This window comes from Sus scrofa, chromosome 2 (genome assembly GCF_000003025.6).
Source record: "Sus scrofa isolate TJ Tabasco breed Duroc chromosome 2, Sscrofa11.1, whole genome shotgun sequence".
Taxonomy (NCBI): domain Eukaryota; kingdom Metazoa; phylum Chordata; class Mammalia; order Artiodactyla; family Suidae; genus Sus; species Sus scrofa.
Genome location: NC_010444.4, coordinates 77,619,133 through 77,646,176, shown reverse-complemented (window position 1 = coordinate 77,646,176; position 27,044 = coordinate 77,619,133). Strand labels below are relative to the sequence as shown.

Sequence of the window (27,044 nt, the reverse complement as noted above, 5' to 3'; positions counted from 1 at the left end):
CCAAATGTTTCTAAGGCTTTTTGTTTGTTCTGTGTTTGCTAATTTATCTCATGTTTTCCTGCTAAATGGGTGTACATTCATTGTAAGGGTGGGGGGCAAAGGCCTGTGAAGGAGAGGCAGCCATGTCCTTGCCCCTCAGTCTGGGGCACATCCTGCTCCAAGATCATCCAAGGCTGTTTCCCTTTACACGCCCATTTCCTGAGCGCAGGCTGAGCAGAACCATTCTACAAAAACCCTAAGGGGTTTGGAAGACCCTCCCTCTCTGTCCCAAGGCCCCACTGAAGAAGTATGATCAGGGCCTGTGGATGGGGGCAGGGGCCAGGGTCTTTCAGAGAATATGGTGGTGGAGACAGGTCCTTCCTCTCTCCGGGTCCTTGGGGTCCACATGGTGATACGTGCAGCACGAAGAGCTCGACAGACCCCAGGGAATGGAGGAGACTGAGGTGCCTCTTTCTGCTACCGGCAACCTGCTCCCCACGGGGTCTCATCCAGGCCCCTACCCTGGGGACCCCCACCTCTGGCCCAGGTGGGGCCTCGCCCTGAACTCCAGCCTGGGGGCACAGCTGCCCAATGCCCCTTGTCATCTCCCAGCCCCCTTCACGTGAGGATGTCTTTCCAGGGCTCAGGCTGCAGACAAGGACCCTGTCATCCCACATCCCAGCCCATGGCAATCCTATGGCCTCCCCCTCCAAGAGCCATCCAGAATCCACCTGGTTCTCAACCTGGACCAGCCTCCGCCATATACCTGGGGTTCCCAGCTCACCTTCTTCTGGCCTCCAAGCCCCCCCCCCAACTCCTTTGCCCTACTTCATCCACTCCCCACCTGGCAACGGGAGTGGCCTTCACATACACACACCAGTTAACCCCTCTCCTGCTCTAAACTCTGCTGTGGCTCCCCAGTGCTCTCAAGATAAAGTGTGAGTTCTCCCTGCCCCCTCCCCGACAACCTCACTCACTCTGACCACACAGCCCTGTCTGCTCCATGGCAGTTGTGGGGGGAGATTCGAGTCCTTAATCCTCACCCAACTGTAGGACCAGGCCCAGAGCCCAGCCAGTGCTCAGAAAACCAGCAATTGCTGTTATTATGCCTCCTCGAACAGGTCTGGCTCAGTCCCTTTTGCGCTCATGGTGTCTGCGCCTGGATGTCCTTCTCCAGACATACACTCCCGCAGATGGTCTGCACGACCTTCTGTCTGCGGCAGAGCCGTGCGCCCCTCGGAGTGGCCTTCCGGACCTCCCCGGGGTTTTGTCTCTATCTGCTCTCTCTCTGAACCAGGAGCCGAGGAGGGGCGGGATGGCTGGCGGGCCCCGTCTGGGTCCCAGGCAGACGCCAAGACTGGCGTGGCCTGAGATCAGCCCCGTGCGGAGTGATCGGAATGAATCGGGATGGAATGAATGGTCCGGGCAGCCTGGGGATGAGGCGCCGCCCTGGCCGGCGGTTCCGGCGGGGCAGGCGGGACGGCGCCCGGTGACGGAGGCGTGGCGGCGGTGGCCGGCAGGAGGCGCAGCGCGGGAGGCAGCGGGAGGCGGGGAGCCGGCGGGAGGGGGCGCGAGCGAAACGCGGCGGCGGCGGCGGCGGCGGCAGCGGCGGCGGCGGCGCGCGCGCCCAGCCCACCCCCCGCGCCCGCCGCCGCGCGGACAATAAACAGCCGCGCGCGGGGCGATGCCCGCGCCGGTGCCGCCGCCCCCGCGCCGCACAGCCCAGGCCACCAGGCCTTAGCCCGCCGGCCGCCGGAGCTCCCGCGCGCCTCCGCGCCCCCGCCCGGCCTCGCGGACGCACAGACCTCGGCGGGGAAATGGAGTGAGTAGGCGCGCTCGGGCTGGGGGCGCTGGGGAGGCTGGGGCCCCGGCTCTTGCCAGCCACTGGGGCGTCGCGGCCCCAGCGCAGGAGGGAGATGGCGGCCCCAGCTCAGGGAGGGACTCGGGCTGGGCCGTACCAGCCCTGAGGCCTCCCTGGCAGCCCACGGGCTCACCGGGACTCCGGCGGCGGTGGCTGGGGGCAGCCCGGGACGGGCGTGCGGGGGTATGGGGGTGCTGTGTCTCCGCCCTCGCCATGCCTGCGCCCCCTGAGCAGGCCGCAGCCCTCCTCCACCTGTGGGTCCCCCGGGCGGCGCCCTGGGCGATGGGGCGACCCCTCCCCATTGCACCGCCTAGCCTTGAGCTCACTCCCCGACCCCCAGCCGGAGCTCGCTGCGCCCTGCGCCCTGGACGCGCACCGGCCAGCCCTCCCTCGCGGGCTGCCTTCCCCACGGGCCTTAAGTGCTGCCCCGAGCTCCTGCTAAGGCGGGGGTCCAGCCGTCAGAAGTCCCAGGTTTCCGCGGAACTCGAGGTCTTTTCTCCAGACTTCGGGGTCTGGGATGCGTGTGACACCAGAGCTCCAGCTGCTTTATAACGGGGAGCTTGGGTCTCATCCCCTCCAAGGGAGAGTGTACCCAAGGTGGGGCCCCAAATGGTGTAGCCGAGAGCTGGCTGCCCGCGTGTGAATGGGATGGGCGTCCTGGGTCTGGGGGCTTGGATGAGGAGCGTCTGGGCAGGCAGCGGGGCGGGGGGCGGGGTCCTGCACAAGCAGGTGCCCAGTAAGTGTGCGTGGTCATTTCCCTCCCTGGCGTTAGGGAGTCCCCCACGCCCCTACTCCCACAGGTGGGCGCTGCAAGGTTGTGGGGTGTATTTACATGGGCAGAGGGTGGGATAGGGGGTATTCGGTGTCCCCGCAGCCCACCTACCCTGTCCCAAGGCCAGCAGCTGCCCCCATCTGGGCTAGGTCCCCACCCTGTATGGCCCATCTTGCCTGGCCCGGACTTGGAGGTACCGCCAGCCCACCCAGCTCACTCCCCTTCCCTTCCCACTGGGCGTGTTTTCTGAGCCTGTAACTTTCCTCCAGGGATTCACCCATGGACCGCCGCGGGGTGGGAGCCCCCCACCTGCCTTCCCCGGGAAGGCAACACCCTGTGTCCTCTGCTTTTGAAAAGCCAGACAAAAGCCCAGCCCGCTCCCCACACCAGCCTGGGAGCCCAGCCAGGGGCTCAGGGGAGCCAGGGCCCAGACCTGTCTGCTGCGTCCCCCCCCCACACTTGTTTATCTGCTCTTCTCCCTGGGCCCAAGGGGAGCCTCGGCCTCCTGGCAGCAGGCCCTGGGCAGGGTGTGGCTGTGGGGAGGGGGCTGCCTAGGGGGAGGAGGGGTGAAAAGGGAGGAAACGCCCACTCAGAGCAGAGGAAAGAGATAGTCTGGATGGACCCCATTGTTTCCTTTCCCACCAGCCCTTTCATTCTCCGCCGGGATATTGAGGCCCAGAGAGGGACAGCTACCACCCCGGGGGGCACACAGCCCAAGAGGTCCCCCCAACCCCTATGCTTGCTGCCCTGCCCCCAGGCCTTCTTGGTCATGGGTCAGCTGTGCCCTCCCACCCCCACCCCCATTAGGCAGATCACTGGCTTTTCTGGGTGCAGATTTGGGACTGGAATAGCCGAAAGCCTGTCCCCAGCGCCTGGGTGATGATGGGTGGGGAGAGGCTCCATCTGGTGCTGCCTGAAGTGAACACCTGCCCCTGCCTGGCTCTTCGTCCTTTTCCATGAGGACCGAAGCAACAGCCGCTAGAACATAATCATTTATCTCCTTCCATTTCCATGGATTTTACCACCAGAGTCATGGGAGATGGTGGTGGCTTACGGTGGTGCTGGAAAGTTTCTTGTAAAAATACATTTAGGAATTCCACAAATTTTCGTTCAGTTAAGGATTAAACAAATTTTCATTGATTTAAGAATTAAAAGGCGTTACCTTGTGGTGCAGCAGGTTCAGGAACCTGAGTTGTGACTACAGAAGCTTGGGTCGCTGCTGTAGCTCGGGTTCAGTCCTTGGCCCAGGAACTTCCACATGCCGTGGGTGCAGCCAGTGACTGACAGTGAGGTGATGGGGGACGTGGGTGGCGCTCTAAAGGTGGGGCGAGGATGGGGCGTGGTGGCTAACAGAACTGGGTGCACGTCGATATGTGGCCCCAGGTGGGAGGTGAGGTGCTGCTCCTCTAGGTGCTGCTCCCCCAAGGCTCTGGCTGGTAAAATAAAGGTTTTTGGCTGGGGGTGGCCATTCTCAGATGCTCGAACCCCTACCCTGGGTGAGGGCGAGGCTGGGATGGCCCCCCCCATCCCACCCAGCGGGAGCAGGAGAGCAGAGCTGGGTCAGGACCTTCCCTTCCCAGATTCCTTCCTGCCCAGAGGCCTGGACCACTTCAAGTAAAGTCTCAATTGGGTGCTAACAGGGTCCTTAACGTTTTTCACACTTGCTAATCTCCCTTTTTAATGAGATGCAAAACCAGTTAAAAGGCAGCAGGATCTAGTGCTAATTGAATTTAATAACAAGTTTTTATTTTCATTGTGTCTATTTTTTTTTGTGGCCACACCCACGGCATGTAGCAGTTCCCCTGCCAGGGATTGAATCAGAGCTGCAGCTGTGTCTCATACCCCAGCTGTGGCAAGGTCAGATCCTTTAAGCTACTGCATGTGGCTGGGGATTGAACCTGAGCCTCTGCAGCTACCCAAACCACTGCAGTCAGGTTCTTAACCCACTGAGCCGCAGTGGGAACTCCATTTTTTTTTTTTTTAATGTTTTTACTCTGATGTTTGTGGCCAGACTTTCTGGTTGTCTCAGGCTTGGTAACAATGTAACATTTCATTGGATTTGAAGGGAGGAAATCCTCAGGTCATGCTGAAGGAGGGACAGAAACAGGGAAAGTAGTTTGAGAAGTGCAGGCATAATTTATTTACTTATCAATCAATGAGCACTTCTTGTGTACTGGGCCAATCATTGAGCACTTCTTGTATATTGGGCCCTTTTCTGAGAGTTTTGTCCATGTGGAGATGCTTGGTCCTTAAAACGCCTCCGTGAGGTGGGGAAACTGAGGCACAGAAGGTGACACAACGTGCCCGACGCCACACAGCGGGAAAGGGGTGATACTAGCATTTGCTCCTGGGCCATCCTCTCAGCTGCCAGGGTGGAGGCTAGGGCAAGGGCCTTGGTACCTTCCTGTGTCCAGGGGCTGTGGGCTCTGGGGGAGGGGTTCCCAGGTGTCCTCACATCAGGACTGGACAATCTGCTGATGTGGTCTGGGCTCCTGGTGGCACCTGACCCCTGCACCCACCCCCAGACCCCTTCTGTGACTGCTGATTCAGGAGTGGGCATGGAGAGGGGGTGTCTTCGCTCCCATGACTGTGGTCACGCCCCTCCCCTTCTCCCACCTCCCTCTTCTCATCTGGTGAGCGAGTGGAGTCATTAGCTCACCCAGCCCCCTCCTGGGCTGGGTGCAGCCAGGGGAGGGTGGGTGCTGAATGGATTGGGCCAGTAAGGACCACCCACAGGGGTCCTGCCCCACTCCTCCCCCCCCGGGGCGGGGGAGGCCATCCATCATCAAGTTTCTTGAGATTTGATGCAAGAAAATGGGTTAATTTTCTTTAAAAAAATCCCATCTTCTCTTGGCAAGTCTTGGACCTATTCCTGCCATTCCTTCTCTATGCAGGAAGCCTGTCATCTGTTTCTTTAGGAAATACTCCTTGCTGACCACCCTTGTCCTATGCAGAATCAGAGGGGTCTGGGGGAGCCCATGGAGGGTTTCCTTTGAGGCGTGAGACCTTTTTCTGTTCTCTTCTGTCATGGACCTTTTCTGTGAAAGATACGTGAGGGTTTATACCCAGGTAGGCAGATGGGTGTACCTGGTGGAGAGACTGGTCTGTGCAAAGGCCCAGAGGTGGGAAACATTTGGGGAAAAAGGAGTGTTCTCTGGTTTGTGCTCCTGGGGCTGGGTCCTCCTGGGCCTACAGGTTCCAGAGGGGGAGCCACAGGGAGCCACGGATGGTGTCTGAGCAGGGGATGAGTGACGTTCTGACCCAGGCACCAGAAAGAGGCTGATGGGCGAGGGCAGGAAAAGCAAGTCTGGACTCGGCCTGGATGGGTACAGCAGGAGAGCTTGTGGAGAAGGGCCAGAGCTGGGGAGGGGTGGTGGGGCTCAGTGTCTGGGTGGTGTACACCCAACTTCAGGCCTTTGTGGTGGTCAGAATGGCCTACCAGATGGCCTGGTGCCCAGATGTGCTGGGGGCTAGAGGAGCCTGCTGTGTTTAAAAGGGCTCTCTGTGTGGCGTGAGCTGGCTGAGTGGAGGTCCTGGTGTCTGAGGAGGGCCGACCTGGGCTGCGGTGTCTGTCTCCTGCCCAGGGAGTTTCAGGCATGACTCAGTGCGAGACCCAGCCCCTTGCTGGGACAGTCTGGACCTGGCCAGGTGTTAGAAGGGGAGTCCAGGGCCCTATGGTGGGCCAACAGATGAGGACCAGACTGGCTGGGTGATAGTCACCACACAGACAGAAGGGGATGGTGGGACAGAACAGGGCCGGGAGCCCAGCCTGCGTGAGGGGAGGGCCGAGGGCTGGGTGGGGAACTTCTAGTAACAGCAGGCAGGGAGTGGGCAGGTGATGCCCTGAGCAGTTTGTGTGCAGGTCCTCTGACAGTGGAGAGCCTTGTGGCGGGGCTGGCAGGGCCTTGCGATGCCCTGTGGGGTGGGCAGGATCCAGTGCTGGTCCCTGCATGGCTGCGGTGAGAAGGTCAGCATTTCTACTGTCTATACAAATATATTTATTCTTATCAGCTATTTTGACATATTCATACACCACACAATCCATCTGTTTAAAGTGTACAATTCAGAGTTCCCTGGTGGCGCATCCAGTTAAGGATCCAGCACTGTCACTGCTGTGGCTCTGGTTGCAGCTGTGGCACAGATTCGACCCCTGGCCTGGGAATTTCCACATGATGTGGGCATTGCCAAATAAATAAATAAAGTGTAAGATTCACTGGGTTTCATTATATCCACAAAGTAGTGCAACCATCACATCTGTCCAATTCTAGAACATCCCATCTCCCCAAAAGAAACTCCGTCACCATGAGCAGTCACCCCCAGCCCCTGACAACCAGGAACCTACCCTCTGTCTGTGGATGTGCATCTGTTCTGGATGTTTCCCATCCAGGGAATCCCACACGGTGTGTCCTTCTGTGTCTGCTTCTCTCACTGAGCATCGTGGTCTCCAGGTCCGTCCACGCGGTAGCGAGTGTCAGGGCTTCTCTCCTTTTCAGGCTGAGTGATGCTCCTGTGTGTGAAGGGACCACACTGTTTATCCATCATCTATTGAGGGGCATTTGGGCTGCTTTAGATATTAATTTGTAAGTCACTTCCAAGGTGATTGGGGCTTGTACCTTGTCCTCTCTTGGAGGTGGGGAGCCCAGGTCCAGTTTTAGATCAATGTAAGATGCAGAGTGAGGTTCTTTTAAAAAAAGAACTGGTCATAGGATAGATAGTCATGGGGGTGGCAGAAGTGGGACAGGGGTTGGGGAACCCTTAGGTGAGGTCCTTTTCTGGAAATGGAAGGACCCTAATTGATTCGCTGGCCCAGGGGACATTTATTGAGTACCTGTTGTGTACTGTGTGCTGGGGACACCAGCAGGGACAAAAAGAGACAATTATTGTCCTCGTGGGGAAATAAAATAGGTAAAATGATTACATGTTTCCTGGTGGTGAGGGCTGGGGGGTGCCAGGGTTCATTGGGAGGTCAGAGGAGGCCTGGGAGAGGAGGTAGCATCTGAAGAGAGGCCTGAGGGAGTGCGTGGCTCTATGGAGATGGTGTCCGAGGCAGAGGACAGTCCGTGCAAAGGTCCTGAGGTGGGATCGTCTGCAACAAGGTGACCAGAGCTGAGTGAGGGTCCTTGCGGCTGGCCTCTGCAGCTGGAGAAGGCCTGTCAGTGCCTGCAGGCATGCCCCACCGCCTTCCTGTTGTGAGGGCCCAGGGCAGGGTCCAGCTCTGCCCCTCCCCAGCCCAGGTTAATAGGCAACAGTTTTGCTCCCCGGGATATGTGGCCTGCTCCAACCTTGTTCTCTGCCTTGAACCTCTAGAAAGTCCACGCCTCATGGGCTGTTCACTTCACCAGTGATAGCAGTGGCCCCGGGGGCCCACCTGTGCTGAGTGCTGAGGGGCCTGGAGAAGGCGGAGGAGGGGAGGAGACACAGGAAGGTTTCCTGAAAGAGGTGACTGTGTCTGAGCTGGACTTGGAGGTGGAGGAGAGAAAGGGGAAGATTGGGAACTTCAGCATGAGGGGTGAACCACAGAGGCCTGAATGGCTGCTGAGAGGCTGAGGTTCATTCAGGGTGACTGGGCTGTGGGTGGCTCTGGAGCAGAGAAGGTGCTGGCGCTTAGGAGGGACAAAGGCTGGGGCTGGAACCGCTTCCCCAATTCCATCCCCCACCCAATGGGGGAAGGGGACGCTGGGCTCCCTCTCACCCCCACCCCCACCCCTGCTGCGCATGACTGTGCCTCCCCTCACCCCATGGCCAAGGTCGTTGTCAGCTGTTTCCTTTCAATTAGCGCAGGAATGTTCCAGTGCTGGGCTCCACGCCTGCCTGGGCCGGGACCCCCTCATTCAGGCTAGAGCTGCCGGGGTGTGGGCTCTGGAAGGACAAGTGTGACCCCCGCCTCTCGCCCCCGACCTCCTGCCCGGCCCCTCCTGCCCGCTGGGTGACCGTGGGCCGCTTGCGTAACCTCTCCGGGCCTTTAAAAAATAAACGCCCGCAAAGCTGAGGCCTGCCCCGCTGGGTTTGGGTCTCTTAGCTCATCTCCTGGAGCAGGATTATCTCACGCGCTTGCAGCCGACGCCCTCACCGAGTCCTGAGCCGCCCACAAGGCTGCTCTAGCCCAGAATTTGCTACAAGCGCCGTAAAAATAATCGCGCGAGGACCAGACGCCTGCGCGTGCTGATGGTGGGCGTCCTGGCTGAGGGCAGGTCCCCCTACCAGCCGCTGCGAGCTGTGGCCCATCTCTCAGCGTCACTCAGAGAGGCTAGTGACTTGCTCTGGGTTACACGGCCGGCAGGGGCAGCTGCCCTGCAGCTCTAAACCCTCCCCTTGCATTTTAGTTAAAACTGGGCTGTGGCTTCTGCGCTCAGTTTGTAAAATCTTTTGTCCTCTGGCCTTTGCTTCACTCACTGAGCCCGAGTGATTGTCCCAACCACCCCACTGACCAACCCGGCCCCGGCCAGCTCGGGGAGACCCTGCACTCCTGCAGTGCCCCCTCACTTCCCCTCAGCCTGCCTGCCTGCCTGGGTCCAAGTACCCGCTTCACCATTTAGATGCTTCAGTTCATTCATTGCTAAAACAGCCATAACCATCCCACGTGCCTCTTAGGGTCTTCAGGAGACTGGACGCTTAGCCAATGTTCGCAGACCCCTTTCCTCCCCAGATTCAGTTTCCCCTTCTGTAAAGGAAAGGGGCTGAGATCCGCCCGCAAAAATGGTGAGCTCGGGGAAGGAGTTCCTATTGTATTGCTGTTTTATATTAGGGTTCTATCGTCCTATTTAGTTTTCCTTTTTGGATTTATGATGCTGGGCATTATCTTGGCTTGACCTTGGCTGCCTCGCGCTAAGAGCGGGTCCAGACCTTTCCCGGATAGAAGCCCCTCCTTGGGCTGGCGCCCCTACAACCATAAAGGAAAGCCCTCCCGCTCCCTGCAGCTGGGGTGGGGTAGACGCCTCACCCTTCCAAATCCTAGCCTGTTTAGGCGGCCCCTGAGGCCCAGGGCAGGAAGCCCCTCAGCCCCCCAGAGCCGGGCTGGGGGCGGGAGATGCTTGGCGCCGGCCCCACCCCCGCGCGCCTGCGGGCCTAGGCGTTGCCATGGGGATGGCGCGGTTGCCAGGGCGACCGCCTCCCGTGGGCCCCGCCATCCATCACCCAGGGCGGCAAGCGCCTGGGGCTGGGTGGGGTGGGGCGGCTCTGGCGCCCCCTGGGCTTGGGGAGGGGTACCTTTGGGGGACAGGAAGTCTGCGCCCCTCAGGCTGTGACAGCGACCCTGATGGGGAGGGATGGAAATTCTCTTCCTGGGCCGGCCTGACCTTCCCCTGACCTGGCTTGGCCGCCCCAGTGAGGACATTGCCTGCCTTGTCTCCAGTCTGGCAAGCTGGCCTTAGGGCTATCCCTGTGTTCCTGTGTCTGCCCTGAATGGCCACATGCCCACCGGGGTGCAGACCCAGCATTAGGGGGCTTGGTTGCTCTGTCTCCTGTGACCCTGTTTGCACTGGGGTCTCAGCTGTTATGCTCCTTCCCCAAACTCTGCCTCCTTCGTGGATGGGTCTCTGGTGGCCATACTGGAGCTGGGAAAAGGGAAGGCCTGTGGCATAGTCTGGAACTAGGCAGTTGTTGTTTGAATCCCAGCTCTGCCACTTCTTAGCTGTATGACTTTGGGCAAGTGATTCATTTCCTCTGGACCTCAGTTTCCAGCTATGGGAAGAGCCTATCAGGCAGAGGGAACATCAAGTGCAAAGGCCCTGAGACAGGAAGGAACTTGGTACAGTGCAGGCAACAGCCAGGAGGTCCTGGTGGCCGGAACAGAGTGAGCTAGAGGGATAGCAGAGGGCATGAGAGCTGAGAGGTGGATGGAGGCTGGGCTAGGCTGGACTTGTGGTTTCTTTCAAGGGGTAATGGGAGCCAGAGGAATTGAGAGGGGGAGAGCGACTAGTTTGGATGCTTGTTTAGAGAAGCAGGCTCTAGTTATGGACTCTCAGAGGACAGGGAGGTGGCAGGTGATAGTAGAGGCTTGGACTGGGGTGGGAAATACGGGGTTTGCAAGAAGTGAGGCCTGGGTCTGTGTGGGGAGTACTAGGGGTGGCACACTATACAGATCACACAGGGTCATGCGGAAGATCCAGAAATCTACCTGGTCTGGCGCTAAAGGGCATTGGAACCGGATAGCTGGATCAAGCCTTTCTTGAACTCCACCCGGCTGAACCCAGCCTCTCTGAGGAAAGAGAGAAGGAAGCTGCAGAGGGTGCAGCTGCTGCTGGGCCTCTGGGAGGCACAGATGGGGCAGGTGCTGCCTGACAGGAAGGGAGGAGCTGGGTGGGGTCACCTGGCTGGGGCGTGGGAGCAAGATGACTTCGCAGGTCTCAGCGAGGCCAGGAAACTGAACCTGAGTTGGGCAGGCAGATGGGGCACTGCAGCCCAGAACAGATCTCCACTGAGCAGCCGCCTGGGAGTGGCAGGGGCCTGGGTTGGGGTAGACCCAGCATGCTATGTCACTTTAGGCCCATTTCTCTTCTGAACCACAGGGGGAGGGGTGATGTAGCGGGAGGGTCTAAAGCTGGGCTGTGCAGATGGGGAAACGGAGGCCCAGAGGGGCAGAGGGTCTTTGGAGATTGTAGGCCAGCTCCAGGCCCTGATCCAAGGCCAAGGGGTGGACAGTCTCCAAAGGGTGGTCTGTAATTTCAGTCCTTTTGAAGATAAGGGGCTGGGGACATATGGGCAGCAGGAGGGGGTTCTGGCTCCTACTGCCAAGTTCCCCCTTGTGCCCACCAGGCCCTCTCCCATGATGGCCCTGTGGTCGTTTTGGATTTGAGGAAGATGGTCCAGAAGCCCCCCACTCAGGCTCAAAACCCACTTTTGCATTGACCCAGAAGCCCTGGAAACGTGAGGTCATTACCAGGTATTTCACTCTGCACCTACTGTGTGCAGCTGCCAGGGACCCCGAGGCCAGGAACGGAGGGGGTCTGGTTTCAAAAGCCCCTCCCCCCAGGTGAGGAGGGGGTGCTGGAGAGCAGAGGGGAGGGGCAGGGATGAGGCCTCCTCCAGGACCTGGGCCTCCTGCTGCCCCTGCACCCCTGCAGAAGGCCCCAGATTGTCAGCGGCATGAAGTCCTGTCCCTTTAAGTGCATCTGGCCACGGTGCCCTGTGTCCAGGTCCTGTTGCATCCCAGTTTCAGTCTAAAACTACACTGCATGGGCTTTCCAAAAACATGGACTGGATGAGAAGGAGAGGCTGGGGCTGAGCTTCACCTTGACCCCATTTTTGCTGTGTGTCCTTGGGAGGCTCTCAGCTCTCTCTGGGCCTTTGGGGTCCTGGGAGACTCCAGGGGAGGCCAGGGTGAGAAGCACCAGAAATCCCAGGAAAGCACTGAGAACTTTGCAAGGCCAGGGGGTGGGGGGTAGGGGTTCTTCCTCTTCCTCCTCCTTGTGTCTTTCCCAGGGCTGGAGAACCCTGAGGTTGAGGAGGGGCTGTCTTGGTCAGTCCCTCAGTCTGGGCAGAAGGGTCATAAAGCTTTTCTGGAGACATTCTTCTCCTGGCTTTGATTCCCAGGGAACTACTATGCATTCCTTCCCAAACCCCTCCTAGGTCTCTAGACAGGGACTCACTCCTCCTGTCCCTTGGCCCAGCCCCAAGGGGGTGACAGGAGGGTTTGCTGGGAGAATTAATGAGCTAATAAGGCTGGATGGAGAGGACAGTGCAGCCTCTGAAGGGGGTGGGGAAGGGTTCCACTTTACAGAGGGGAAACTCAGGGAGACCAAATCCCTTGCCTCGCTCACTGAGCAGGAAGATGCAGGGTGGGGATTTGAACTGGATCTGCTGAAAGCAGGGCTGAGGTGGACCCCCGCTTGACCTTTCCTGTCCCCCCAGGGTCCTGGCGGCAGAGACCATATCCCAGCAGGAGAGGCTCCAGGCCATTGCAGTGAGTTTGTCCTGCTCCCCAGGGCTTTGTGGCCAGTGGGGGGAGGCTGGGGGAACCTGGGCTCTGAGGGGCTCCCCACACCCAGCCTAGGGGCCCTGGGACTCAGAACCTGCTGGCACTTCCCCACAAAATGAAAATATAGAGACCCCTTATTCCTATATGTGGGCTCTTAGACTGAGAGTCCCTTAGAGCCCCTGCATGCCCGCCTGCAGTGAGGAACTGAGGCTAGTGTGTAATAGGACCTTGCCCTTATGCTGGAGGCAAGCTGGGGGTAGTGGGGGTCGGGCTGGAAGGGGGGTCAGGTTGGAAGGGTAGGTGGGGGGGCAGGCTGGGGTTCAGGCTGAGGGGAAGGTGGGGGGCAGGCTGGGAGGTAGGTGGAGGGCAGGCTGTGGTGGGGATGTGGGGACAGGTTGGGAGTCCAGTGGGCCAGGTGCGTGCCATCTGTAGAAAAAGCGGGATCCATATGGGTAAAGCTGGGGTGGTTGTGGCGAGGTCTGCACGTGTGCTGACCCATGGTCCGCCCTCAGGAGAAGCGGAGGCGGCAGGCAGAGGTGGAGAACAGGCGCCGGCAGCTGGAGGACGACCGGAGGCAGCTGCAGCACCTGAAGGTCTCTGTGGGACCTGGGCCGGGGAGGGGTCGGCAGCCTCGGCCGGGAGACAGGGTCAGGGAGGGCAGGAGGGCCTAGATGACTCTGATCCCGACCTCAGCTTGGCCCTAACATTGACCTTGGCCCCCACTGCCCCAGTCTAAAGCGCTGCGGGAACGCTGGCTGCTGGAGGGGACGCCTTCTTCGGCCTCGGAGGGGGACGAGGACATGAGGAAGCAGATGCAGGAGGATGAGCAGAAGGCTAGGCTCCTGGAGGAATCCATCGCCAGGTGGGCGGGGCTCGGGGGCGGGGCGGGGCCGCGGGGCGGGGCCGCGGGCTGGGCGGTGCTGGGGGAGGGCGCTCGGCAGGCGGGCGGAGGGAGCTTCCCACAAAGGCTGGGGAGCCTGCTTGTGTAACTCCTCCTCCCAACACCCCAGCAGAGCAGGCATGAGAGGTTGAAGAGTCAGGATGATCTACATCTCTGAAGTTGGGAGCCACCCGCCTCCCCGGGGGCTTCCTGGCGCCAGCCCAACTGGCTCTTCCTGGCTAATGGAGGCCCCAGAGGCCCGAGGGGCTGGGCCTCCAGGAAGCCAGGGGAGGGGACAGGACAGGGAAAGTGACCATCTCCCTGGGCTGGGACAAAAGGCCCCGGAGGAGTTTCCGGGCAGGCGAGAGTCAGCGGGGGTCAGGAGGAGGGAAGTGACGGCCAAAATTCCAACGTCCTTTGGGCCAGGGAAGGCCCCAGAGGCGTGTGCCGGGCCTACAGCACATTGACCCGCTGCCCAGTAGGCACGGGGGCCGGCCCCGCCGTGGGGGCCTGGGGATCCTATCTAGATGGATTTGGTTTGGAAAAAAGTAGTGAGCGTTGCCTGGGACTCCCCTCCTGGGCCTCATTCCCCACCTGTGACCTGTGTACTCAGGTAGAGGCAGGCAAGACAGGTCTGGGAGAGACAGGAGGGCCTGAGCAGACTGAGGGGCCCTTGCAGATGGGATGGGAGGTTTCTGGGAATGACCAGCTGCTGGGGGTGGGACAAGGTGGGCTTTTGTCCACCCCACCATGCTGGGTGCAGCCCTGGGCGGGGGAGGGCCTCCCTTGAGCCCTACCTTGTGGCCCTGAGCCCTACTGTGTGGCTGCCTTTGGAGGAGCCTTGATTTTCCTCCTTCTAGGACAACACCCTCCTCGGGAGGTTCCAACACCTGCATTTTGCCCACTTGTCCTTGCCTGGACACCTCCTCTGGAAAGACCTCCAGGCTGACCCCAGCTGTGTCCAGTCTGCTGACCTGGACTTACTTTGTTAGGGGACCACAGACTTGCCCCTTGTCTGTCCTGAGCCTTCAGGAAAATGTCTCCACAGCGCTGAGCACCTTTAATGCCTGCAGCCCAAAGCCTCGGGCGGGTGACGCCTCGGGAGAGATTGAATATGCCAGTTTTGTTTTCACTGTGTTTGTGTGTACTATTATCTTCCAATAGTTGGAAAGTGACATGGTTTTTCCAGTTTCCTTGGAGCGATAAAGCTTCCTGTGAAATACATGTATTTGAGTGGGGAAAAAAGAGAGTGTTGGAAGCAAACAGGAGTAAATGGTGACACAGGCAGTGAAGGATCTGGTGGACCCGCTGGCCTGGGTTCAGACCCAAACTCTGCTGCTTGCTGGCACTGCTCCGTGCCTCCCTTTCCCTTCCTGCCAGTGGGAAGGAAAGGAGAACATCTCACAGGGTTGTTAGGAAGCGTCCAAGTCAAGGGAGCCCTTACGGGTCAGGCTGGGAGGTGCTGGGCACCAGAAGTGCCCTGCAGGGTGGTCATCTCCTGTCCCACCCCCACCCCACCCCCAGGCTGGAGAAGGAGATCGAGGAGCTGGAGAACGCGGACACCCTGCCGGCCCCAGTCAAGGAGACCCAGGTGGCCCCCAGCCCTGGCCCTGTGGTCCCCGCCCCTTGCCCTGCCCAGGAGGACCGGAAGGCAGAAGTGGATCTGAATGCTCAGCAGGTAAGAGGGTCTCAGATCCAGAGGTCTGTTACAGGTGGCATGTGCAGGTGTCAGCACCTCCTAATTCCAGCCTGGCCGCTTCCCAGCTGTGTGACCTGCACACTTTGCTTTGCCTCCCTGGACCTCAGTGTCCCCACCATGCAGGGGTGTCATGGGGGGACATGGGCTTCAGTGGAAGACAGGCGCTTCATGGATAGAGGGTTTGCCCTGAACACCACCTGCTTGTCACCCTTCACACAGGTGTCACCTGTCTAGCTCTCTCAGCAGCCCCTTCAGGTGGGAGCAGTGTCTGTTTGATGGAAGACAAAACTGAGGCCCAGAGAGGTTGAGAGTCCAGCTGAAGGCCACACAGCTGAAGAGTGGTCTTTACTGGACTCAGCTGTTGATTCTAGGGTGTGATATTTATACCAGGCTGAGATGACACCAGATCCTGGAGCTCTGGGCCCTGAGCTTGTGGTCGCCACAGTAGGTTAACACAGATTGAGGGGTCTCTCAACCACCTTTGCTGTCCTCAGGACTCAAGGGGCCTGTGGGACACACCTCCTCTTCCCCCACCCTTGTTACTTCCATCCCAGATGAGCTGTATCCGGGGGTATCCCTCAGTTTAACCTATAGACCTGCCCACACTGCTTGTCAAGGCTTGGTTGGGGCAGACTGGGAGAGTGCAGACCAGGCCCTGGGCTCCCTGAGCTGTTGCTGTGTGGGCAGCCTGGCATGTATCAGGCAACTGCAGACATAGCACGGGGTCTGATTCATGGGAGGGTTGGGTGGGCTTCCCAAAGAAAAAGGGTTTTGAAGGCTGAGTAGGAGTTCTCCAGGCATGGACTCAAGTTGAGAAGGGACTTTCAGTGAGGTTGACTGAGGACAGACTGTGCTAGTGTGGTCTTTGCCCTCATGATGCCCGCCTCCTGGGGGAAGACTGGCACTGACTGGGTAAATAATGTGCTAACCTGAGGGACCACCACAGGATGGGGGCAGGGAGCTGAGTGCAGAGCCAGCCAAGTGGATATCCGGGAAGGGACTTCCAAGTGGAGGGACATCACACACAAATGGTGTTCGGGGAAGAGTGAGGAGGCGAGGGAGGCCAACCAGGACTAGGAAGAGGGGGAAGAGGCCGGTAGGCAGGGCTCGGCAGACAGAGGGCTCTGGGGGTCCTCAGGAAAGGGTGGACTTTGTCTCCAGCGCTGGGAGTCCCAGGAGGCTTCTGTGCAGGCAGGGACGGTTCTGGCTGTCACAGGCCTTGGCGGGGTGGGGTATGGTCCAGGAGGAGACAGTACCTGTCATGGGATCACTGCTGAGCCAGGCCCTTCCCAGGCTCCTGCCTTGACGGGTGGGACCCTGGCCAGCGGAAGCCAGTACTGGCACGCCTGACCCCTCTCTGTTCTTTCTTGCAGACCCCCGTGGGCACTCCCAAAGGTACGTCTTGAGAAGGGCTGGACCGGGCCCTGACGCCCTCTGGTGGCCATAACGGGACTGGCAGGCAGGGGTGACTTTAAGGTGTGACAGATGTAGCGAATAACAGCTCCTATTGTCCTTGTTCTAGGAGAGTCCCGGCTTTGAGCCCAGTGCCCCTCAACATCACTCATCTAATTTTCACAATGTCTCTGGTGTGGGATTGCTGCAGCACAAATGAGGAAGCAGGCTTCCAGGGGCATGTCTGCTTGAGGTCTTAGCCCAGTCCTGGGTTTATCCTGTGCACACGGGGTGCCTGCCTTGGCCAGCCCTGTCCCTGTTCTTCTGGGCTCCAGGGCTGGTGGGTGGGACTTGGTTTTCCTCTGTGTAAAATGGGGTCAGTGGGAATGAGAATTCAAAGTCCTGGCCATCTGGAGATCTTGCACCATTTAAAAGGACCAAGGTCCCATGCACACAGATGCAGAAGGTTGTTGTACAAGAAACACAAAAAAAGCCCAGGAAGGAGTTTTCATTGTGGCTCAGTGGGTTACGAACCCGACTAGTATCCATGAGGATGCGAGTTCGATCCCTGGCCTCAATCAGTGGGTTAAGAATCCAGGGTTGCCTTGAGCTGTGGTGTAGGTCGCAGATACGGCTCAGATCCTGCTTTACTGTGGTGTAAGCTGGCAGCTATAGCTTTGATTCAACCTCTAGCCTGGGAACTTCCATATGCCTCGGGTGTGGCTCTAAAGAAAAAAAAACATTTAGCTATAACTATAGCCGTTTATTAAATAGGTTTTTAAGTACATTATACTTATTTAACATTAGCTATATTTTAAAATATATGTTCAGCATGTCTATTTCTGCATGGAAGGAGGGCCCCCAGCCAGGACTGGAGGTGGTGGCCAAAAGTGTCTTTGGCCTGATTTGTCATGTGTTAATTATTCATGAGGAGAGAGTGTCTTCTTGTCTTACTGTGGAATTAAAAATTAATAATCAAAAAAAAAAAAAATCCACACAGGCCTCTCAGGGATTTTGTGAAAATCATTTGGGCCAAAAGACGGGAGCGGACTGTGGGGCTGGAGTGTTTCCTTAGGGGGGAAGGCTTCCATGTGTCTTTGGGGTCTGGGCATGCACATGTGTGTGGAGGGGTCTAGCTGTATGCACGTGCTAAGGGGAGGGTCCGGGTATCTGGGTGGGTGTCTGGGGGTGTCTCTCCTCTGAATCCATCTCTCCCCTTCCCCCCAACAGAAAAGCGAATCTCCAACACCCCCATGAGGATGGTCGAAGGCTCCACCATGATGAAGGCAGGTGGGTTGGCCCCCAGGCTGGGGCCCGCGTCCAGCCGCTGTCCTGGGCTGAGTGTCAGCCCTGGGGAGCCTGGTGGGACGAGGGATGAGGTCAGATGCAGTGTGCCTTGGGCAGCTGGGGGTTGTGGTTTTGGGGGTGGCAGCTAGATCTAGATAGCAGCTCTGAGCCTGGGTGGGGCTAGGCATCCACTTCTGCTTTGGCACCGCTGTCACCAGCTGGCCCAGCTTCCCCAAGAAGATGGGCCCCCTAGCATGGCGGCTCTAACTCTATGCCCACTCCTGGCTTCCATCCCCTTAACCTCTTGGGGACTGGTGAGGGTGGACACAGGCTTGCACATGCTCGCTACATATCTTCCCTCCTTCACCATCCTTGGGCCTGCCCAGGATAGGGAGTGAGCGCCCTGTCCCTGGAGGTGACCAAGCAGGGCAGAGTCAGAATAAGTGCTCGGCATTCTGCAAGGTGGTGTTCAAATCTCTACTTGATCCCAGGACTGCAGGCACCTGGAGGGTGGGATTGCATTGGCCTCGTGCCCAGACCCCAGCACAAACCCAATCCTGAAAGTGATAAGAAGTCATTAAAAATGGCAGAAGCTTGCTGCTGCTGTTATTGGTGTAGGCTAGGGGGTAGGAAACCAGGAAGGGAAAGACCAGGATGTGACCACACCCAGGGAGGGAGGGGGTGGCAGGGGCCCAGGGTCTCCTGCCTGGTGCAGGTGGAGTTTTGTTCCAGGAGGGAGGAGGTGGAGGGTAGCATTTCCCAGAGCAGGTGGGGGGCACCTTCAGGGCCTCAGTGCCAGTTAGAGTAACCCTGGCCAGCACTGAGCCAGAGGCCCCCATGTGTCCACCCAGCCTGTGACCTTGAGCCAGGCACAACCTACCCAACTGTATGTCTGACGGCAGGGTGTTAGGCTATGTATGGACATGGAGTTACATAGCTTTCACTCACTCACTCACTTGGTCACTCACGTGCTTGTGGAGCACCTCTGTGTGCCAGGCTGAGGGGCATAGTGTGGGAGAGCCGGTGCTCCAATGGGGGCTGAAGCCTGGGCAGTTAAGTTACAGAGAAAATAAGGCAGAGTGTGGCACCCTGGAGGGGATTCAAACTTTAATCAGAGGTCTAAGGGGAGGCGTCACTTAGGAGGTGACATTTGAGCAAGACATGCAGACTGGGGAGAGGGCGCACAGGTAGGGGGCACTGCCTCTGCAAAGGGCCTGAGTCCGCACCGGGTCTGGACTGTGCTGGGCGGGTGTGAGGAACTGTGGGGAGGCCCGTGTCGGCTGCAGTGAAACGAGTGAGGGGCAGAGGAAGGAGGTGAGCACGGGGAGGGGACACGGCAGGGCAGGGGCTGTGGGCAGAGCAGGGATGCGCCCACTTGGTGCTCATGGGTGCCCTCTGGTGGTTCTGGGAGAGCAGGCCGTGGGTGGCGTAGGGAGCCCGGGCAGAGCGGTCTGTGCTGGTCAGGGACAGGGTGCAGAATGGTGGCGGTGGTGGGGGTGATGGCGGGGGCGTGAAATGAAAGAGTGAAGGAAATGGTGGGGCATATGGTCTGGGAGGATGGTGAGGGGGTGCTGCGTGTGACAGTGGGGAGGCGGGGGAGGGATGGCGGAAGATGGGGAGGAATAGTGGGGGTGATGCAACTCTCCCCCAGCAGGGGCTGTGGAGGGGCGAACAGTGGGCAGGTGCTGAGTGTTCTGAAGGCAGCACCCCAGGATTTGCTGATGAACGAGGAGAGGTGTGGGTGGGGCGGTGAGAGAGGAGGGAAAAGGGAGGTGTTCTTGCTAGAAGTAGGAAGACCCAGGAGGGACAGGTGGGGAGGGGTCTTGGAAGTGGTGATGTGGGACCCAAAGTGGAGGCGTAGAGGCAGAGCTGGGGGAGTAGGGGGGCTGGGCTCACTGCTAGGATTCAGTCTCCATGTGGTGTTTGCCAAGCAGATGTCTTTAGAGGCAGGGGAGATGCTGGCTGTTGAGCTGTGGCCCCGAGGGGTGACAGCCCTTCCTTTCCAGAGGGCAGCATCCCTCAGGCAGTGAAGCAGGTTAGAATACCACACATCAGTAGTCAGAGAATGTGCGATCCAGGACATGGGCAAGTGCCCGAGTGCCCACCCACAGGAGAGTTAGGCTGGAGGGGGAAAGCATGCCTCTGCTTGAAAGGGTTTAAGCCTTTGCAGATGAGGTGGGTGGCCAGGTGGGCCTTGATGCTGAGTGTAGGAGTGCACCCCCGACACCCGCGGCGCTGGGAAGCCATGGAAGGTTGCTGAGCGGGGGAGGGCCACCAGGGCACCCACTGCTTGGCTCTGCGCTGCCAGCTCCCCTCCCTGGCTTGGCTGCAGCCTGGCGGGGGGCACATGGGCAGGGGGGCCTCGGTGTGACCGGTGCCTCTCGTGCCAGCCATGTACTCGGTGGAGATCACAGTGGAGAAGGACAAGGTGACAGGGGAGACCCGGGTGCTGTCCAGCGCCACCGTGCTCCCCCGGGAGCATCCCCCCCAGGGCATCAAGGTCTACGAGGACGAGACCAAAGGTACGTGCCTCTGCCCCGCCCACTCCCTGCTCCCACCCCACCATAGCCTGATGCCTCTGGTTTGACTCAGAGCCAGAGGCTGGGCTGCTAAACCTGCGTGGGACTTGTCCTGTCCTGGGTGCTTCCTTGCCAGCCCTTCGATCCCCACCTCGCAGATATCTCACTGAAATCATGACCATTGTGACAAAGGCTACAAAACACCCCAGAGATGTGTAGGGGACAAGGAGAGGGTCCAGCGGGGCAGGGAGGGGGCAGGAGGCTCCATGGAGGAGATGAGCAGGTGCACGCTGGGTGTGGGGGAACTACGTCTGGGTGAGGACACAACACGTGCAAAGGCCTTGAGGTGGGGTTGAGTTTGCTGGGCTTGGGATGCAGAGAAGAGCCGGTGGGGCTGATGCAGACTGGGTGTGGATAGAGGTGGCAGGGTTTGTGGTGCGGAACTCTGGTTTGCTTTTAGGGTTCCCTCTGGCAGGTGGGAGGGGGGCAGGCTGGACATGGGAGAAGGTAGACGCTCCAGAATACCTGCCTCACTCTCTATAGAATTCACAGAATGTAAAAGTCACTTTTTTTTTTCTCTAAACTAAGAAAACCTTTCCTTTAAAGCATAAAATCCATCAGTATTTAGACAGCAGTTTCATAAACTTCATGGCACTTAAACTTTTGCTCACTTTTGGCATGACTTGTAGGAGAGGGGAAGTTTGGGGCAATGTTTGCTATAATGCTAGGAAAAGAAACAAACCCATCTTAGTAATGATAGTGTTTTTTTTGTTTTTTTGTTGTTGTTTGTGTTTGTTTTTTTGCTGCACCTGGGGCATGTGGAAGTTCCAAGGACAGGGTTTGAATCCGTTCCTCCACAGCTGCACCACCAGGGAACTTCCAGTAAAGACAATGTTATAAGAAGATGCTAGGGAGTTCCCGGGTGGCTCATTGGGTTAATGACCTAGCATTGTACTGCAGTGGCTTGGGTTTGATCCCTGGTCTAGGAACTTCCACGTGCTGTGGGCACAGCCAAAAAAAAAAAAAAGAAAAAGAAAAAAAAAGACATTTAAAAAAAAAAAAGGAGACATTCCAGTTCTGCCTCAGTGGAAACGAATCCAACTAGCATCCATGAGGATGCAGGTTCGATCCCTGTCTCACTTAATGGGTGAAAGATCTGGTGTTGCCATGAGCTATGGTGTAGGATGCAGATGTGGCTTGGATCTGGTGTTGCTGTGGCTATGGCATAGGCTGGTGGATATAGCTCCAATTTGACCCCTAGCCTCCATATGCCACAGGTGCAGTCCTAAAAAGACAAAAACAAAAAGTACATTTGAGGAGTTGCCATTGTGGCTCAGTCGGTTAAGAACCTGATTAGTATCCATGAGGATATGGGTTCAACTCCTGGCCTAGCTCAGTGGATTAAGGATATGGCATTGCCATGAGCCGTGGAGTAGGTCACAGACAAGGCTCAGATCCGGCATTGCAATGGCTGTGGCATAGGCTGGCAGCTACAGCTCCAATTTGACCCCTAGCCTGGGAACTTCCATATGCTGCAGTTGAGGACCCCCCCCCAAAAAAAAGAAAACGTACATTTGAAATCAAGGCAAATGTTTCCTTTCTTTAGGACTTGGGGACCTGAGAGCTGATCCCTTGAGGTTAGCATAAAATCAGCACAGCTCAGCAAGTTCCCGTCATGGCTCAGTGGTAACAAACCCGACTAGTATCCATGAGGACATGGGTTCAATCCCTGGCCTTGCTCAGTGGGTTAAGGATCCAGTGTTGCTTTGACTGTGGTGTAGGCTGGCTCCTACAGCTCTGATTTAACCACTAGCCTGGGAACTCGCATGAGCCTCAGGTCTGGCCCTAAAAAAAGACAAAAAAAAAAAAAATTAGCACAGCTCAGCCTCAGGGACCATTAGCAAGTCTGTAAATGCTGCCCCCATGAGAAGATGGAATTTGGAGATAAAGGATTCAGGACACCCATACAACTCAGTAAGTTTTAGAATATTCACCACGTACCTGATTCCAGAACATTTCTGTTCCCCAAATAGAAACCGTATCACTCCCTGTCCCCACCATGACAACCAGGAATCCATTTTCTGTGTCTGTGGATGTGCCTTTTGTTTCGCATCCATGGAATCCCACACTCTGTGGCCTTTTGTGTCTGCTTCTCTCACTGAGCATCACATTGTCCAGATTCATCCATGCTTACAGTTTATGGCTGAGTAATACTCCAGCGTGTGCATGGACTGCACTTTGTTTAATTCCAGTCATCAGTTGACGGATGTTTGGGATAGTTCCACATTTTCATTGCATGCTACACAAGTTTTTGTGTGGGCGTATGTTTTCATTTCTCTTGGGTGATATCTAGGAGTGGAACTGCAGGTCATGGCTTATGTTTCACCATCTGGGGAATTGCTGGGGTGTGTTCTGCAGTGGCTGTGCCATTTTACCTTCCCACCAGCCAGGCATGAGGGGTCCAGTTTTTCCACATCCTCAACAACCCTTATCATGGACCATTTAAAAATTATGGGTTGCCATCCTAGTGGGTGTGAAGTGGTGTCTCACTATGGTTTTGTGTTCTTAGAGGTTGTTCAAGTCTCTGGGATGTCCAGGATGCTGTTAAAGGGGTCCTGTCACAGCCCTGCTCTGCAGTGGTTTGGGGTGTCTACCCAAGTGGAATCCCAGCTTCAGCCCTTACATAACACTGTGGGGTTCTGGGCAAGTCCCAGTGCCCTCTCTCCTGGGAAGGGATGACCACACAGGGCCAAAGGGCAGAGGAAATGCCCATGTTCACAGATGGTCCTCACCTGGGCCACTGAGCCTGGCCTGGCCCAACCCCTGGGGATTCAGGACCTGCCAGACTGGACTCTGGTTGCTTAGCAATGAGAAGGTGATCTGTTTCCATGGCAGCCAAGGGGTCGGATTCCTACCTCGGGGCAGTGGCCAGTGGGAATTCCCTAGCTGGGTTCTGAGTCCCGGAAACACACTCCGCCCACTGGGCTTCCAGCCCAAAGTCACTGCATGGCCTTGAAGCGTGAACACCCATCCTTAGGGCTTTGGAAACTGAGAATGAAAGCATTTTCCTTCTGGCTAAAAGCCAGAAACCAGAGTTCTGACCCTTGGCCCGGGAGGAGGTGAGTCTCTGGGGCGCCTGGTGTGTCCCCTGCCTCTTCCTCAAGCAGCTGGACAGTTGTGTTTCTAGGAGGAGTTTGCAGGGCTGTGATCTGGAGCTGGCATCAGACCACAGCCGTGACCCCTCCAGGAGCTGAAGTCTGGTCTTTAGAGGCTGCAATGCAGGTTAGAAAATGATGGGTCAGAGAAACATAGATGATGAAAGCTGGAGATGGAGTTCTCGTGGCGGTGCAGTGGTTAACGAATCCGACTAGGAACCATGAGGTTGTGGGTTCGATCCCTGGCTTTGCTCAGTGGGTTTAGGATCCGGGGTTGCCGTGAGCTGTGGTGTAGGTTGCAGACGTGTCTCGGATCCCGAGTTGCTGTGGTTCAGGTGTAGGCCGGCGACTACAGCTCCAGTTCGACCCCTAGCCTGGGAACCTCCATATGCTGCGGGAAGCAGCCCTAGAAAAGGCAAAAAGTCAAAAAAAAAAAAAAAAAAAGAAAGAAAGAAAAAAAAAGAAACCTGGGGAGACTGGGCAAATACACTTAACAAGCTCGCATGCACGTGGAAAACTCTGCCCAATGGGAAACATACATTCTTTCCAACCATAGGTGGAGCATTTTCAGAAAGTGACGGGGTGCTTTTACAAGGTTGTGTCTTAGTCTGTGTTCCTGGACCACAGTCTCCCACTCCCCCCAGTTTAAAAACACTTCTCTGGAGTTCCCACTGTGGGAAAGTGGGTTAATGATCCAACTTGTCTCTGTGGAGGTGCTGGTTCAATCCCTGGCCAGGTGCAGTGGGTTAAAGATCCAGCATTGCCACAGTGGTGGCGTTGGTCACAGCTCTGGCTTGGATTAGATGCTTGGCCTGGGAACTGCCATATGCTGCGAGGATATCCAAAAAAGAAAAAAACAAAAATCTAAAAGAAGAGGCAGTCAATCAAAATGGAAATGATATTTACACTGGAAAGAATGACATAATACAGTCCTTGAACAGCAACCAACGTGTATAGCCTTTAGGGTATTTACCCGAAAAACAGAGATGGAGTGAATAAACGAAACTCTAAGATCATCTGCATGGACTCCAGGAAGGAGGAAATCAGGATCCCAACAAATCCGCATGAAGGGAAACATGCCTAGACTGGGAGAAAGAGCATGGTCCAGACCCAGCCAGCTGTATGACCCTGGGCTAGTACTTCCCATCTCTCTCTGAACTCCATTTTCTTTGCAATGGAAAAACAAACAAACCAGACCTACTTTGCATGGTGATCATGGGGGAACAAGTCACCTGGAGAATACAGAAATGCTTCAAAACACCAGAAAATCCCAATTCAGCTATTCCTTCTTGGTTTCTAACATATACTTCGGTGCCTATAAAACTTCCCCTGTGCACCGATTTGGGTCCACAGATCTCAGTAGGAGCTTTAATGGTCACTGGGCTCCAAAGGGGTAATTTTAGTTTATGGTTCCCCTTTAGCCTAGAGGTGACTCCGCCTTGCCAGGCCTTCCCTGTCTGGGAACCACCTCACCCTGTCTTTCTCCCCACCAGTGGTCCATGCAGTGGACGGCACTGCTGAGAATGGAATTCACCCGCTGAGCTCCTCTGAGGTGGACGAACTCATCCACAAGGCAGACGAGGTCACACTGAGTGAGGCGGGGTCGGCGGCTGCACCGGAGACCCGTGGACCGTCGGAGGAGGTGGTCCGGACCACGCCCTCCAGGCGGGAGATCACAGGTGTTCAGGCCCAGCCGGGCGAGGCCACTTCTGGCCCGCCGGGCATCCAGCCTGGCCAGGAGCCTCCAGTCACCATGATCTTCATGGGCTACCAGAACGTGGAGGATGAGGCGGAGACCCAGAAGGTACTGGGCTTGCAGGACACGATCACCGCGGAGCTGGTGGTCATTGAGGACGCTGCTGAGCCCAAGGAGCCCGCCCCGCCCAATGGCAGTGCGGCCGAGCCCCTGGCCACCGAGGGTTCCAGGGAGGAGAACCAGGTGGGGCCTGAGGCCCCTGCCAGCGATCCCCAGGACCTGGACATGAAGAAGCAGCGCTGTAAATGCTGTTCCATCATGTGAGCTGCCCGGCCCCCAGACCCTGGCCCTGCCCTCCGTACCAGACACCCACAGCCCGCCTTCCCGGCGCCTGCCCACCCTCCACCCACAGTCATGGGCCCAGGACATGCTGTGTTGTCACACGTTCCTCCCGAGTTTTCTTTCACTGGAAAGAGAGGGACAGGGGTTCCCCATCCCATCAACCCCCCACACACCCCCAAGCCACTGAGCCGTGCACCCACGCCTGGTAGGAGAGACACGGACACACCCGCTTCTCCCCAAACGAGGGCCCTCCCCATGTCACCGTGTCACGGCAGCTTCACAGATGCGGCTCTCGCCCATGGCGGTCCTGGCTGGTGTGACCTGGGGCCTCGTCGCAGCCCCCAACCAGCCCACCACCCTCTGGGCCTCCTGCCTGTGCCTTCCTGCCACCTCCAATGAGGTCCCTGAGGGGTCCCCCGCCGGAGGGGATCCTGAGAGCCAGGGGTTCTGGGGCCGTAGCCCCGGAGGTGGGGTCCCTGGCCGAGGTCCCCAGTCTGTATCTCAGGCAGCAGAGCAGAGGCTTGCCTCCAGGGGCGGGGCTCAAGGTCTTGGAATGCAGTCGGGACCCCCCTCGGTACCCACCCCCCGCCCGCCTGATGGGCCCCTCTCCCCACGCCCTCTTTGAGCGCAGCCGGTGGATGATGGAGCCTGGAGACGCTCCCCCAACGCGGGAGGGTTGTGACACCCCCCCCACCCCTACCCCCCCGGGGCTGGGCCGGGAGTCTTGAGCTGCCTCCTGAGCGAGGCTGGGCCATGTGAGCCCCTGTTCCTGAGCTCCCAATCCCACTGGGCCCTCCTTCCTCCTGGTGCTAATTCAGGGAGCCTGGGGGAGCGCCATGGCCCCCTTCCCCAGCCTGCTTGAACCGGGGTCCTGGGTCCTGCTAACCCTACCCCAGAGACGAGGCCCACCGCCAGCTCTGCTGGGCTTGGCGAGTTCCAGGTGGTGGGGAGGGTCACCTGGCCCGGGGCGGGGAGCTTCCCCGGGTGGTAGCCGGAGACCCCCATTGGCTGCGCAGCCTGATGTGTGCCTGCCCCCCATCACTGGAAGGGGCGAGGGCGCCCCTTCCAGGGGCGGCTGACACCCGGATGTGCACGTCTCCCTGGCTGCAGCCACACCCAAGAGGCCCGTTGGCGCACGCAAGCGTTCGCAGACCCTCTCCCGCGTGGGCCGTGATGAGCAGGCCCCACCCTCGGGGCCTGTAGTGCCCAGAACCCAGGCCACGCCCGCCTCCCTAGGGTGGGTGCGGGGGCCCGCCCTGGACCGCAGCCTGGGTCCCCGTCTCAGCCCCGCCCCTGGGCGGCTGGGGGAGAGGCCTCTCGGAAGTGCCCCTGCGCGGTGGCCGTGGCCCCCCTAGTCCGCCCCCTTCCTCGAGCTGTGAGCCTCCGCTGAAGTGCCCTTGCCGCCCCTACGCTTTCGATGTGTGACGAGGCCCCGTGTTCCCGACTTTCCCAGAGAAGCGAATAAACAGTGTGAACAGCCCTAGGGCCTGGAGTTCTTGAATTTCACCTGGGCGGGAGGGCGTGGCCAGGCCGGGGGTGGGGCCCT

At 58.0% G+C, this 27,044-nt stretch overlaps 1 protein-coding gene across 2 annotated transcripts; it reads left to right on the top strand.

Moving 5' to 3' along the window:
* PALM (paralemmin) lies at nt 1,616-26,978 on the top strand. 2 transcript variants are annotated; one of them, NM_001038636.1, is given in 9 exon segments: nt 1,770-1,801; nt 12,462-12,513; nt 13,041-13,121; nt 13,260-13,390; nt 14,933-15,086; nt 16,481-16,502; nt 17,730-17,789; nt 20,177-20,308; nt 24,954-25,673. In NM_001038636.1, coding segments are annotated over 9 exon segments (1,164 nt in total). In that variant the 5' UTR covers nt 1,770-1,796; the 3' UTR covers nt 25,481-25,673.

Excerpts from the sequence above, each read along its gene's own strand:
- PALM (XM_021082074.1), top strand. Across the intron at positions 13,391-14,932 it reads CTGGAGGAATCCATCGCCAG|GCTGGAGAAGGAGATCGAGG; the intron begins GTGGGCGGGGCT and ends CCCCACCCCCAG. Across the intron at positions 16,503-17,729 it reads CCCCGTGGGCACTCCCAAAG|AAAAGCGAATCTCCAACACC; the intron begins GTACGTCTTGAG and ends TCCCCCCAACAG.